The following is a 15,034-nucleotide window of genomic DNA, read 5'->3' as shown; positions in this document are numbered from 1 at the left end:
CATGGCACACAGCTTGTCCCAGTAGTGAATTTATCCCCAATTCACTACTTTACACATGTTAAATTTAAATTAGATTTTTACATGATCATGGACATTTTCAAACCTATTCACAATGGGAGAGAACAGTCTAGAGAATCTCAACCCAATACCCCAGCTTCAAGAACGATCAGTTCATGGACAGTTTTGCTTGATTTATATCCCTCCCCAAACTGGATTAGTTTCAATCAAATTCCAGGCAACCCAGCATGTTATCTGTAAACGCTTCCATTGGTTACCGCCTTGCGTCCCTTGGTTAACGCAAGTAATTAGACGGGGAAAATGTTTTTAATAAAAAAGAAAGAAAATGACACATAATCCAATCACTTGGTGTTGATTTAAATGGAACGGCTCTGTCCGAAGGAGTCACCCAGGTTGGGTCTGAATCTCTGCTTTTGCACGACCCTGGGCAAGGTGCCTCTCTGAGCCTCAACTTCCATGGGTGTAAAATGGGTATAGTAAGTGTGGGTTTGCCTCACTGAGGGTTGCTGCATGGGGAGAGAGGTGGTTACTGTTGGCTGGTGCCTGGCCCATGGAAGGTGCTCGTTACAAGCTGGGACAGTAATCCCTGATGGAGGATCCTGCCTGGTCCAAGACCTACGATGAGCCTGGCATTGGAGCTCTGCAGAAGGCACAGCTGCTTCACCCACAGAATCAGAGCAGAACTGCTCAGGAAGGGAGGCAGCCCTACGTGGGAGGGAACACTTCAGCTTGCCTGTGGGCGTGTGGAATCTCAGATCCCTGGGCCATCTTAAATTGCTTCCAGAGGCTGACCTCAGTGCTGGGTTGTTGGCTAATCCACACCACTTGATCAGGTGATCTTCGCCTTAGACTTCCACACCCTTTGCTCTGGAGGGAAGAGGAAGGATGGAAGGGAAGATGGGGCCTGAACACCTCTGCTTTAGGAATGGGAAAACAGGCCTGGCTGGTGAACCACTAGGACCCAAGAGCTAGTAATGGCAGAGCTAGGGCCCGAGGCCTCGTTTCAACCTCAGTTTTCTCATCTGTAAAATGGGGAGGTTGAAAGTGTAGGGAATGAGAACTCTCATCAGAGGCTGAAGGTACACCAGGCAGAAGGCCAACCCCTGGGTGCTGGTCGGAAAGTCAAAAAGCCGCTGAGTTGTTTATTGTCTTGGGATGAGGGCAGTTTCTAAGAATCGGGGCCATGAGTTTTCTCCCAAGAGAGTTTTGAAAGCAAATCTTGCAGGGACCCCTCTCCTTAGAGACAGGAGGTCACAGCTGAGGTATCTAGCCAGATGCGAACAACTTCTCTCTCTGTTCTTGTCACACTATCCTCCCACCACCTCCACCCTCTCACCGACCTGGACTTGACCTTGCCCTAGACGGTCCTTCTGACAGGATTCGGGGCCACTCGCCTCTCCTCACCTCAGCTGCTTCCTTCTCCTCTTTCTTACCCTGGTGGGTTCGTGTTTCACTTCTCCCCGGGGGCAGCGGGTGGAGGCAGGGCTGGCCATACGTCACCTTATTTTTGGCAGCTGTGGTGGGCCTCGGGGACGGGGGTGTCTACTTAGGGTTCCACCATCAGGCACGCCTCCCCACCTGGCCAGCTCTGGTTTCCTCTTTTGCACCCTGGAGGGAGTCGTGTCTGCTTCACGGGGTTGCGGGGTGGAAACTAGTGATCATGGTTTACACATGTTGGAGCATCTACTCTGTGCCAGGGTCAGTCTGGGATGGATCTCCTTGAAACCTCACGATGACTCAATTTTACACACAGGAAAACAAGCTCAGAGAGACCAAGTGACTTGCCTGGGATCACACAGGAAGCGAGGGGTGGAAGCAGGATTTGAACCCAGGTACTGGGCCTCCAGAACACAAGGCCTTAACCACATAACCACACCGTCTTCCTAAAAAGTAACATCTGTACAACGCACCTGGAACTACCTGCCACAGAAGCTGCAGACTTTCCGAACATGAAAGCATCTCGTCCATGGCACCTCCCCCCATATTTGAGAGATAGCTACAGAGTGGATGCCCCCAGCGCCCCACTCCCGTGCCGCTATCTTATTTCACAGCAGGAGGGGGATGACGTCCCTAGTCTGTACTTTTATTGGCCATATCCCATTATACTGATGATGGAAGTGGCACCTCGGGGGGGCTAAGGGACTTGGGCAGAGTCACACAGCTAGTCAGGGGCAGCAGGAAGATTTCAATGCATGCTAATGCATTCAGTTGTTGAGCACCTACTGTATACCAGCCTTCATGTCAAGTGCTGGGTACGCAGTGGGGTCCACAACAGGACTCAGGGCTTACAACTGAAGGGAGGTGAGTAATAAACTGTTTGGTGACAGTCCTTTACAGCTAGGCTGATCCTGCCCTGCAAGCCTGTCTCCCTTGCACTGTTGACCTTGAAATCGCAAACACTCAGAAGATGGCCAGATCGAATGGAAGCAGCAGAGCAACAGGGCTCTGGAGCTGGACCCCGTGGCCGCGGGTCATCTGGAGGGAATCTGCATGGCCTGCCAGGCCCCTGCAGCCTTGTGGCTCCTGATAACCCCAGCAGCTGCTGCCAGGCCTGTGGGCAAGAGGCTCCCCCCACCCCCCGGGGCTGGCAAGGGCCTGGCTGGGGCCCTGACTCACCGCCACCAGCCGAGCTCTGTCTGAACACTTCCCCTCCTGTGGCTGGAACACCCACTTGGAAACCAAGGTGAAAAGTAGGGGGGGGCCAGGCTGGGATTTGAGCCCGGCGTCTGCATCTCTGTGGTCTCTCTTTCTCAGAGTCTTCTCTCCTTCTCCCTTCCCCAATAAGGGGACTTTCTTTCAAGCACAGCCAACCAGGTGGCTGCCTAAGCCTGAAGCTGCTGAAGTCTCGCTGTGAATTTTTAAAAATCTGCCACCTCTTGCCTTCTTGGTCCCTCTCTCAGCAACTCCTCTTCAGGCCTCCAGGGCCCCTGTTCCATTTCCCTTCTCCTGTCTCTCCCCCTCTGCTGTGCCTGCCCTGTAATTCTTCACTCACTTTGCTGGGGAGGAGAATCCCTTTCTCCCACCCTCTTACTTTTCTCCTCTTTTCTTTAATAAACAGTTGCCTTTTTTCCTGGACTTCAAAAGAATATTCCCAGACTATCTCTCCCTTCAAAAAACAATCGTTTCGTGTGCTGTGATCATATATACTGGGGGAATCACATACTCATGAGGGAAGGAGTATCAAGAATGATAAAAGTCAAGTACAGAGGCTGTGGGCAAGGCTCCAAGGATAGGTCAAGTCTCATCAAGCACCAGGGGACACATACAAGGGAGAAGCCCTGTGTTTGCAGGGAGTGTGGGTGAGACTTCAGTTATAAGTCATGTCTCATCAGACACCAGAGTGACAGACGTGCCCTAGTTACCCTCCTCTTGCCAAATGCAAAGACGCACCATTAACCCTACCTACTGTCCATCTTCTGTAAAGGAAGGCTGAGCCCAGAGCAGCTTCCCTTTTGCAGGCATGTCCACTGATTTAGCCAACACATAGGTGTCTAGACTCAGCCTGCCTGGGTTCCCCCTTCCCACCTGTACGGTTGAGACAGGTTACTAATGTATCCTGCCTCAGTGTCCCCACCTCACAGGGTTCTCGGGAGGACTGAAGGAGTGAACACGTCCAACAACGGCTCCAGAAATGCTAGCTGCTGTTCTTGTCACTTATTGAGCATTCATTTGGCAGGAAATGTGTGCTGTGAAATGCAAAGATGCCCAGGATCCCTGCCCTAGACTTAGGGGGAGTGTACGGCTCGTTTCCCCTGGGCTGTCTGGCTCATCTGTGGTTATAAACAGCACCCCTCCTTCACTGCCCAGGGTTTCCTGATTTAGATCATAGGCTTGTATCACCTCCTTATTTCCTGAGCAGAGGCTGAGAGTGGATCGAGGTGGGTGGCTCGGGCCTGCAGGACACTCCGAGCAGGTGCCTGCCTGAAGGCGACACTCCGAGCAGGTGCCTGCCTGAAGGCGACACTCCTGCAGGTGCAGGTGATGCCCGTGGCTGTGTTAGCAGAGTTTCTGATTGTCCAACGGCAATCCAGGTTTTTATGTGAAATCATCGTATTTTTTAAAGGGGCTTTCTTAGGTTTTCTTCATAGGCTTAATTTTTTAGAGAATCATCCTATTTCCAAAGTTCAGCATCCTATGAAAATATTTCCAAACTCCCCTCTAGTCCAGCTAAGGCACACCTGTGCTTTGGGCCAGCAGGTGATCCATTTCCAACCTCTCGACTAGAGCAAGTGACATTCTATTGAGGGGAGCAAGCCAAGTAAACAGGAGTTACCACACAGGCGACAGGGTGGTGACAGAGGTGAGTCGGGTGACTCAGAAGCCCGAGGAGGGGCAGTTACCTCAGCTGGCAGGTGCGAAATCAGGGAAGGCTCCCTGAAGAGGGTGACGACTCAGCTGATTCCAGAGACACAAGTGAGAACAGGTTCCAGACATGATAAAAACAACGGCAGGGACTTTTTTCCTCGTTGCTTTCTAGGTTTGGGGCAACGTTGTTAATAACGTGACAAGCACCAGCTCATTTAATGGGCACAGTGACCGTATACATCAGGTACCACTGTTATCCTCATTGGCCAGAAGAGGAGATGGAGGCACAGAGAGGGTAAGAAACTTGTCCAAGGGCACACAGTCAGCCTGTGCCATGGGATCCACCACTCATGCTTTTAAGCCCGACTCTAGAACACTCCGCGGAAGGGCAGAACAGCGGGTCGCAAGACCGGAAGGCAAGAGAGAGAGCAAGGCACACAAACAGAACCGAAGGCGGGTCACCCAGGCTGAAGCGTGGGAGGCAGCAAGGTGACAGGAGTAAAGCCGGGCCCTGCTAAGGAGTCTGCGCTTTTTCTTGCAGACTAGAGGGAGACACTGAACGATCTGAAGACCAACACAACTCCTACTCCTCTTTCCCCTCCCCCCATTTTATAGAAGACAAAACTGAGGCCCAGAGCACTTCCCTCACTTACCCAAGGTCACATAGCCCAGCCCTGAGGCCAAGCCCAGCCTCCCCGACTTCCACCAGGACACAGCCCACCCCCGGGAGTGATGAATGGGAAAGGGAGAAGGGCCAGAAGTGGCTATCAAGACTTTACCCCGAAGATTAAAGAGATATCTGAACAAGAGAATGTCATCCGTCCCAGTCCTGTTCCCTTGCACGCCCGGGGTGGGCCTGAGCTTCTCCTCTGGCCTCGCCCGCCCCACCCACAGGCTTCTTGCGAAGGGAGATGGCTGGGAGATGACTCTTCCTTAGAAATCCTGGGTCTGGGCTTCCGTGGGCCCAGCAACTAAGAAAAGACAGCCAATCAGACGGCCTGAGTCAGGCCTTTGACACCACCACTGAGTGGTAAATAAAGTCACTGGAAACCAAAGCAGCCTGGTCTGTAAAAGGCCTGTCAGGGCGGGGCCGGGCCGCCCTGCTGAGTCAATTCCTATCTCTGCTCCCGTGGTTCGTACCCGCCATCGACAGACTGGTGAACGTACGGTTGCCCCGCAAACCCGCCAAGATGTTTAGAACGCGTCCTAGCTTGATTTCAGGGCAGCGCGGTCTCACGGCCTTCTGAGGCCTGGGGCTGGTGGGCCTCTGCGAATTTACATGGGTGAATTCAAACCACCTGTTTGGCTCAGGCAGTTACAGAGACGCTGAACGCATGTTATAGAATGCCATGCCTACCTCATGCCAGGCGCTGTTCCAGGAGCTGCGAGCAGGCGATGTCCCTGATCTCATGAGACTCATACTCTAGGAGGGGGACAAAAGCAATGGATAAGTCATAAAATAAATAATTTCAGAGACAGTGGGCATGATTCTAGACCAGAATTTCTCAATCTTGTCACTATGGACATTTGGGGCTGGATAAATCTTGGTGGTAAGGGGATGTGCTGTGCATTGCAGGGTGTTGAGCAGCCTCCCTGGCCTCTGGCCAGAGACATCAACAGCAACCCCTCCCCCTGAGGTATGACAACTAAAAATGTCTGCAGACATTTCCAAATATCCCCTGGAGGGCAAAATCGCCCCTGCCTGGTCGAGAGCTCTAGACAGAGCTCTTCGCTGAAAGCATAACACAATCTACGTGCATAATGTAAAATTTTCTCGTACTCGTATTTAAAAAGCAAAAAGATGCAGGTGAAATAAAATTTAAAATATACTTTATTTTACCCAGAATAGCTAAAATAGTATCATTTCAACATGTAATGAGTAGAAAAAGTTATGAAAGAGATGTCTTACATCATTTTATTCTAAGTCTTCAAAACCTGGTGGATAGTTTAAACTCACAGCACAGCTCCATCCGGAGAGCCCAGCGCTAGACCTCCCACCCGTTGCCAGAGCGCTGTTGAAATGCACCCTGCTCCAAGCTCATCACAAAGACAGCCTAGCAACTGGGGCCTCGTTCTTCACGTGGCCTTAACAAGCAGAAGCAGCATCACCTGGGAACAGGTCAGAACTGAGGATCTCAGAGGCTGGGTCTGAATCTGCATCTTAACAAGCTGCCCCAGGTAATGTGTGAGCACACTGAAGCGTGAGAAGTCCGGGGCGAGGAAATCACGGCGCCCAGGTGCCGGGCCCCTTGGAGGTGGGTAAAGCCCATGAAATGAAACCGCTCAGTGAGCAGGCAATGACTCTTCCTTCTGGGAGCCCCCGTTTCCCCATCTACAAAATGGGGTTCATTAGTGCTCTTTCTCTGGGGTGGGGCTGGTACTTAATGAGCATGAGCTTCTCCACACACACCCCCCTTTCCTCTGCCCACCGCGCCCCTCTACTCACAAGTGCCTTCCTCCCAGGTGAAACAGGAGGCGGTTTTGGCTGCCGGGATGCTGCCCCCAGAGGGAGACCCTGAACCCAACTGCAGGGCCCGCCTCGGTGGCCGCAGCCACGTGGAGTGGCCGCAGGGCCTTGGGCAGGCGGTGAGGCCCTCACGCCAAACGGAGCACGTGGCTATGCGCAAAGTGACTTACACGCTGTTGCACACACGCAGCCAGCTGTCAGGAGGGAGTGTGAGTGCTGGGCATTGCGGCAGCGCTTGGGAGCCCTGTCAGCTCTGTCGCCTGTGTGGACGTCCTGTTCCCAAGGCCAGAACGTTACATGCCATGCTCACTGAGGAGCTAGAGGTTCACTGTTTTCCAAGTCCCCCCACACCCCCAGTCCCTGTCCTTCCTCAGGAAGGTGGCATTCCAGCTCTCAGCTCTGCATCTGCCCCGGGGGCCCGACTCCCACCCCTGCCCAGGATCTGGGTAAAGCCCAGCTCCCTGCTCTGAATGTCAAACCCTCCTGATTTCTAGTCAGGACACGTCCAAATTAAAGGCGCTTATCTCAAAGCCTTGAGGCTGATATTGCCTGGTGCTCACTTCCTTTCCCTGTCAGCAGGCCTCTGGGCCGGCTCCCTGGGCAGGCGGCAGGGGGTGACGAGGAGGTCAGGCCAGGGCCCCAGTGAGAGAGGATGCCCTGCACCTGTGCCACCTTGGTCAGAGGGGGGAGATTCAGGTCAAACAAATTAGTAAGACTTTCAAGCAGAGATCAGTGAGCACAGGGGCTTGAGGCGGGGGCGGAAGGAATCCCATTTGCCTAGATTTTTGCCTCCCAAGTAAACTAGAACCTGATCTTGGGCAGGCCCAGGTGCTGCACTGGGGTTCACAGCTGTGGGTTCCTCTAGGGGCAACATAGGTAAGAGAGTGACTGCTGCAACAATGAAGAAAGGCCCAGTGTTTACCCTGCCCCTGTTGTGATTCAGAAATATCACCCTGGACCATGTGAGGACTTTAAAAAGAGGCAAAAAGGAAGGAAGGAAGGAAGAGAGAGAAAGAAAGAAGGAAAGAGAGATAGAGAGAGGGAGGGAGGGAGGAAGGAAGAAGAGAGAGAAAGAAAGAAAGAAAGGGAGGAAGAAAGAGAGAAAGAGAAGGAAGGAAAGGGAGAGAGGGCAGAGAAAGAGGGAGGGAGGGAGGGAAAATCCAGGACCATAAGAAGTGACCAGAAAAAGAAAAAGAGAAAGGAAGTAAGGAAAAAATAGAGGGGGAGAACAGATGCAGAGAACTAGATTCGCTGCATACTTAATGTGACGGGCATTTTACCCTTCCTGTTACTTTTCCTCTTCTTCTTCCTTCTCCATCTCAGGCCAGGAGAGTGAGGCCCAAAGAGGCCACTTGGAGTCACAGTGCCCTGGGCTGCAGTGCCCACTACCAGCTTAGTGACCACCGGTAGGCCACTTCAGGCCTCTGGTCCTCAGCTTCCTCATCTCTAAGACGGGGCAATATTAACTACTCTGCAGAGCTGTTGAGTCGATGAGCTAATAGACCTAATGCCTATCACATGTCTCACCTTCAAAACATGGTAGTTATTAGCATGATTACTGCTAAGTGAGCTGCTGGAGACCACCCAGTGAGGGAAGAGCCAGTTTCGACTCTGGTCCACTGAGTCCAGAGCACACACATTTCACCACACAGGACTGACTCACAGACAAACCCAGGAAAGTAGCACCTGAACTGTAAACCCTCTCTCCCATAGGCAGACATTTGCACACAGGGAGTGGACACCCATAGTTTTTGCCTGCCCGGCAACCATTCCATTTCATTCTAGAAATGGCTTCCACCTCTTTCTCAGACTGCGAGGTTCTCAGTCTGTGAGATATTCACAATGGGAGAGATTTCTTTCTCATGAAGTTGTTATGCCAGGCGAATGTAAGCCCAGAGCTACTGGGAAGATTCTTGGGCACCTCATGGGCCCGTGAAGGCGAAGTTGAGAGATACAGAATAACATTATCATTTGGGCACCTGGATACAGCTGTGCCTGAAGCCATCCCCTGAATTTCTCCCCCTCTAGCTGATTTGAACCCAGTTCAACCAAGAGTCCCTGACTGACTAATGCAAGGCTTGTGTGATGCTAAGGCCCATGTACCTTCAACCATACCAGATTGACTCAACAGTGTACAGATGAAAGAGGAAAAAGGCAACACAGATAAATTAAAAACTTTCTCTTTCATCTTATGTACATACATGGCACCTCTGCTAACAGTTGCTAGATGAGTGTACAAACGTGTCCAAGAAAGTCCCTTTATATTACCACTTATCAATAACTTAGTTACCTGCATAAACATCATGATTCTTTGTGTCAGTACCACAGTTGTCTGCATGAAACCTGTGTCAATTCCAGGAAAATATATCAAGCCCCCTTTCCAGGCCCCCTTTGAGAAAATAGGTTGGTGGAAGCTAAGTAAGAATATATATTTTTCTGCTCGCAGTTTGGGATTGTCCTTGCAGTTGAACTCCTCCAAAGTAGCATCATTCAGCAAATATTTACTGTCCCCTTCCGTGTGCCACTCTCCTAAGTTGTCTTAATCAGGATAATCAAGATAAGTAGAACCATTCCACCATTTCTTAGATAGTTAGCATTCCACCAAACAGAAAACAAGCTCTCTCCGCTCCCTTCCCAAGGATATACGTCTTCCCTCTTTTACTTATAGACCATGACTTGGCAGTCGGGGTCTTGACCTCGGAGCTGGCTTTCATTGCCGGAGGCTTTATGTGCCCATCTACTGGGGTGTTGAAGCACTGAGTCATAAAGAGGAATGTCTCCCACTGCACAGCACACTGGAGCAGCTCGACTTCCAGCTAAGCTGGCTGGTGACCTGGCCACCCATGAGGGGAGAAGATCAGAGATGTGGGAGGTGAGGGGCCCTCTTGACGCAGACCGTCACCCCATGATGACCTCACCTGCCAAGCCAGTGACTCACTCCTGCTTCTGTCCTGTCGCGGCCAGATCTTGCTCATTTGGAATACCTGAGGGGAATACCAGTCTCCTGTATTTAGCGAAAACACACAATGGTGAGCTATTTTTAAAGGTGTGACGTTTTCTTACTTTCAAGTGGAGGTAGCAACCCCTGCAAAGCTCAGAAATGGGCCTGGGTTTAAGCCACTCCTGCTTTAATAAACATGTGAGAATTCTCTCTTGAAAAGAAAAAGTCACAGAAGAATGGGGAGTGCTAAGGAGGTTTCCTTTTTTTAAACAATTATTTTCCTTATGATAAAAAATACATAACATGGGCTTCCCTGGTGGCGCAGTGGTTGAGAATCTGCCTGCTAATGCAGGGGACACGGGTTCGAGCCCTGGTCTGGGAGGATCCCACATGCCACGGAGCGGCTGGGCCCGTGAGCCACAACTACTGAGCCTGCGCGTCTGGAGCCTGTGCTCTGCAACAAGAGAGGCCGCCATAGTGGGAGGCCCGCGCACCGTGATGAAGAGTGGCCCCCGCTTGCCACAGCTGGAGAAGGCCCTCGCACAGAAACGAAGACACAACACAGCAAAAATAAATAAATTAATTAATAAACTCCTACCCCCAACATCAAAAAAAAATACATAACATGAAATTTATCATTTTAATCATTTTTTAAGTGTACTATTCAGGGGCATTAAGTACATTCACAATGTTGTGCAACTATCATCATCATCCATTTCTGGAACTTGTTTGCCGTCCCAAATAAAAGCTCTATACCCATGAAACAGTAACTCCCCATTCCCTCCTCCCCTCAGCCCCTGATAACCTCTGTATCTTTGTATCTCTACTAATTTGTCTACTGTACCTCATATAAGTGGAATCATGCAAAATTTGTCCTTTGTGACTGGATTATTTCACTTAGCATAATGTCCTCAGGGTTCACCCTTGTTGTCACCTGTGTCAGATGTTCATTCCTCTTTAAGGTTGAATAATAGTCCATTGTATGTATATACTACATTCTATTTATCCATCTGTTAATGGACATTTGGATTGCTTCCACTTTTTGTCTCTCGGGAGTGGTTTACTTTCGTGTCCTAAATTTTTTCTTTAGTAGTTAAAAAGTCTTCTCAGCAAAGCCCCTCAGAGGTCACCTGTAAATTGGAGCTAAGGTGACCGGTTCTGACTACTTCTCAGGAGTGTCGTGAAGATGCAGTTCGATCCTGGGTACGAAAGTGCTTCCTAAATTCTAACATTTCCTACAAAAAGAAGCAGTCACATAGCACAGGGAGATCAGCTCGGTGCTTTGTGACCACCTAGAGGGGTGGGGTAGGGAGGATGGGAGGGAGGGAGACGCAAGAGGGAGGGCATATGGGGATATATGTATACGTACAGTTGATTCACTTTGTTATACAGCAGGAACTAACACAACCTTGTAAAGCAATTATTCTCCAATAAAGGTGTTAAAAAAAATGTCCTCACCTTGTTTATGTTATTTGCTTAGCAATGTTCACCCCGCCCACGCCCACGGGGATAAAAGGAACCCTACTCTGACCTGCTTTCAAATTTTAATATATCTTAGATGGAAATGGTCCGAATGAATGAGGTTCTCTTGAGGTGTTTGTATATCCTGTCCTCTCTCCATTCTCTCCCAAGCAGAGTGCGATTATACTGAATGCCTACTATGGATCAGCGCAGGATTCTGTTAAGTACTATGTATTAATCTACCAGCTGTGGGATATGGACAAGTTACTTCACCTCTTTGTGTCTCAGTTTCCTTGACTGCAAAGTGGGGACCAAAGTAATAGAACTGACTTCAGAGAGTTGTTGTATCGAATGTGGTAATGATTGTAGAGGGGGCCTGGCATACAGTGGGTATTCAGTCAATGGTAGCTGTGTTTACATTATTATTATATAATTCTTATTCCTTCTTTAGGATTATTTTTGTCGTGACCTTCTCAATTATTATTTACACATAAAGATTAAATGCATGGTCTCAGTGCAGTAAAAATGCATCGGTTCCAGAGACATAGACACCATTTTAACTGATGTTTTGAGAGGCTGCTTGGTGATGGTTAAGGTCTCTGGTTTAGGGCTCAGATCTGATTTCACTTCCAAGCTGGTCTCAGATTGACTGGATAATCTGAGTTCCTTTTTCTAGAATGGGACAAGACCTACCTACCCCCTAAGGTTGTAGGGAAGATTGAGCTCACCTCTGTGCGTGGTTGAAATTGTCAAAGGCACGCTGGCTGGCATTATTATTACAATCACCCCCCACTCTCTTTGCCTGGCACATTCTAAGTGCTCAATACAAGCTTGCCGAGGCGAATTAAAACAAACTTTCCTTCACTGAAAGTGGCTAAAGCCAGAGAACCTTTTGAAGACAATCATAAGAAAATGCTCCATGGAAAGTAAGGTAAGAAAAAAAGCAAAACCTTAGAGAATTGAAAGTCAGTTCTGCCTGGTACGTCCTGTCTTAGGGCTCTTCTTTGGGCTTCGATTCCCGCCCCCTCCCCCCCACCCCCGCAAGGTTGTTTCTAAGACCCTTGGCGAGAGTGCTTTGAGATCTTGATAATCCTGCAGAATGAGGAAGGTGGCCCAACAGGGCTCCCTCAGGGGAGAATCCGGGACACGCGGCCCCGTCTCCTCGGGCAGGCATCCTAGAGCCAGTGGTTTCCTGAGTGGGCCGAGCTCCGGGTCACTTCTCAAGGGCTGGTTGGCCTCACCAAGGCTGCCAGGATGCTGTCGTCTCCATGACAACTGAGTGCGTGCGAGGAGACGCAGCGAGCGAGTGGTGTCATCCTCGGAAACCAAAAGCCCCCGCCCCCACACGGGCCGGGCCCCTGGCCGCAGGCGGTGGAATTCTTCTGGGAAGGCAGCTGACGTCGCGGGCGGCCCCTGCCCCGGCCCTGGCAGCGCTGATGGAAGCGAGGCCCCGCGCCCGCAGGCAGGCAGCCCCGGGGGAGAGCTGGCGCAGCGCTCCGTCTTGTTCCCTTCCGGCCGCCCCGCCCGGTTTTCCCAGTGAGGAGTCAACAGCTCCTGGGTGGTTCCTCACCGACAGGCCCAGTGGGGGGAAAAAATGTGTCTTTGCCCAAACCAGTTCCTCCCCTCTGCTCTTCCGAGACTTCTCGGGAGAATCCAAGCATCCCGACCTGGGCACGTTTGGAGCGATTGTGAAGGGCTCTCGCGGCTCGCAGCCCCTCCCCGGGGACGGCCCAGGTTGCCCGAGATACCTGGTGCCAGCTGGTGCCAAGGAAACCGCCCGGATCACGAGGGAACCTTATGTCTGTGTGGCGAGGCGCCGAAGGGCCTCCAGGGTGGAGGTGGTCTGGCCGGGGCTGGTCTCCATTGCCCTCTGCTGGGCAAACAAGAGGGTTGCTCTAAAGTTCACGCTGGGACCTCCCGGATACTGGGGCGGGGCGCGGGGGCTGCAATGTTACAGACCACCCTCCTCACGCAACACAGAGGACAAGGGACCTGTCGTTAGTTTTGCAGCTAGTCTAGGACCAAGTCGGGACCAGAAGTCGCACTGACACCTTCACTGCACAATCTGTATGCTGTTTAAAGTGAGAAGTCTTCCCGTAAGGACTCCTTATCATTGAGATCACGCTTTACACGGCACCCCACTGGGAGGCCTTCCTCCGTCGCTAGATCACATCACAGCACCAGTTATAAGTGTGGTCCGGGACCGACCCCCTCTGTGTGTGTGTGGGGGGAGGGTACGCCAAGTCAAAACTATTTTTATAACAGTACTAAGGGGGTATTTGCATTTTTCACTGTTTCTCTCCCATAAGTGTGGTGTTTTCCAAAGTCCCCATGTCATATGATGCTGCAAAAGACTGAATGCAGGAGCCAATATGAGAATCCAGACGTCTTCTATTAAGGCAGACATTTAAAGAGATTGGCAAACGTGTGTAACTGTCACTCTTCTTATGAATTCGTTTGGTTTTAGAAAATATAGCTACTTTCATAAAATATATGTTAATAGGTAACATTTATCATTTTAAAGTGAATTAACAATATTTTCAAAAATTATTAGTTTTAGTTTCTAATATGGCAAATACTGATAGATATAACCCACATAAACAAAGCTCATTAGGGTCCTCAACACTCTTTAAGGGTATAATTGGGTCCTGAGACCAAAAATTTCGAGAACAGCTGCTCTGTGTTAAGGAGCCCCTTCGCAGTCACTGTCTTGTCACCCTCTCTTTTATTTACTTCACAGTCCTTTTCACTAAAGAAATTATCTTGTTTTCTTTATTGATGAATCAGCTGGAGATCTTGTTCAAATGCAGATTTGGGTTCCGAAGTTCTGGGGCGGGGCTCAGAGTGTGCATTTCTTTTTTTTTTTTTTTTTTTTTTTGCGGTACGCGGGCCTCTCACCGTTGTGGCCTCTCCCGTTGCGGAGCACAGGCTCCGCACGCGCAGGCTCAGCGGCCATGGCTCACGGGCCCAGCCGCTCCGCGGCATGTGGGATCTTCCCGGACCGGGGCACGAACCCGTGTCCCCTGCATCGGCAGGCGGACTCTCAACCACTGCGCCACCAGGGAAGCCCCAGAGTATGCATTTCTAACAAGCTCCCAAGTGCTGCTGATGCTACTGGTCCAGGGACCACACTTTGAGAAGCACTTCTCTAGGGTTTGCTCTGTCCTTCAGATGGTGCTTCCTGGGGACTCCTTCAGTGAAAACAAATCAGGTGGCTGTTCAATGTCAGCAGTGAGAGAGAAAGTTTACACAGTTAGGACCACGTCCTCTCTGCTTGGGGCTAAAGGCCCTTGGAAGAAATTGAGGGTCAGCTAATTTGCAGATTGGGAGAGGCACAAGAAAATGGTGTCAGAGCTTAAAAGGAACTTGAGCTGCCTTTGCAAATATGCATTGAACTTCAAACAGTAAACTAAAGAGCAATTCAGTTAATGAGCATTAAATCAGATTATGCTAGGGACTACACTGCAGAAAGCTACTCATAAAACAGAAATTATGTTCTTCAGCTCCAGTTCTGGAATCAGCTAGAATCATCTCCAAATCTCAAAGCACATGGTAGATAGTTGAATAATGGGAATTTCAGTTGTCATGAAAAAAACATTTACTGTGAGAGGGGGAAATATTCTAAATATGCCATGTAACATTTTTGCATTGGGGTGGAAAATATGCTGAAAACCAAACTGCATGTAACTGTTTCTGCTATCTAATTTGGGGTGGTAGTATAATTTACATCAGTGGAAAAATGAATCTCCTTAACTGGGTCTTTCCACTCAGAGAAGGGAAGAAAGAAGACTGACGTAAAACCTCTGCCAGTTGGGTGACACGGCCAGCGCAGGGATTACAGC

The 15,034-nt window shown here is 50.2% G+C and overlaps 1 protein-coding gene across 5 annotated transcripts in view; it reads right to left on the bottom strand.

Moving 5' to 3' along the window:
• LOC308623425 (uncharacterized protein) overlaps positions 1-13,020 on the bottom strand; it is a 175,217-nt gene extending 162,197 nt beyond the window's left edge. For 4 of the 5 annotated variants that reach the window (XM_081245782.1, XM_081245780.1, XM_081245783.1 and 1 more), the window contains exons 1-2: positions 9,709-9,852; positions 5,681-5,746 (exon numbers count right to left, since the gene is read on the bottom strand). In XM_081245782.1, the coding sequence (XP_081101908.1) occupies positions 5,681-5,746; positions 9,709-9,765 (123 nt within the window). In that variant the 5' untranslated portion in view covers positions 9,766-9,852. Of the gene's footprint in view, positions 1-5,680; positions 5,747-9,708; positions 9,853-12,940 lie in introns of those variants that run through there. The other variant, XM_081245781.1, reaches the window with a different exon arrangement.
• Between the last annotated feature and the right edge of the window lie 2,014 nt (positions 13,021-15,034).

This window comes from Mesoplodon bidens (genome assembly GCF_964165515.1).
Source record: "Mesoplodon bidens genome assembly, chromosome: 10".
NCBI lineage: Eukaryota > Metazoa > Chordata > Mammalia > Artiodactyla > Ziphiidae > Mesoplodon > Mesoplodon bidens.
Note: the sequence above shows the minus strand (reverse complement) of the source record. Positions and strands in the feature narration are given on the sequence as shown.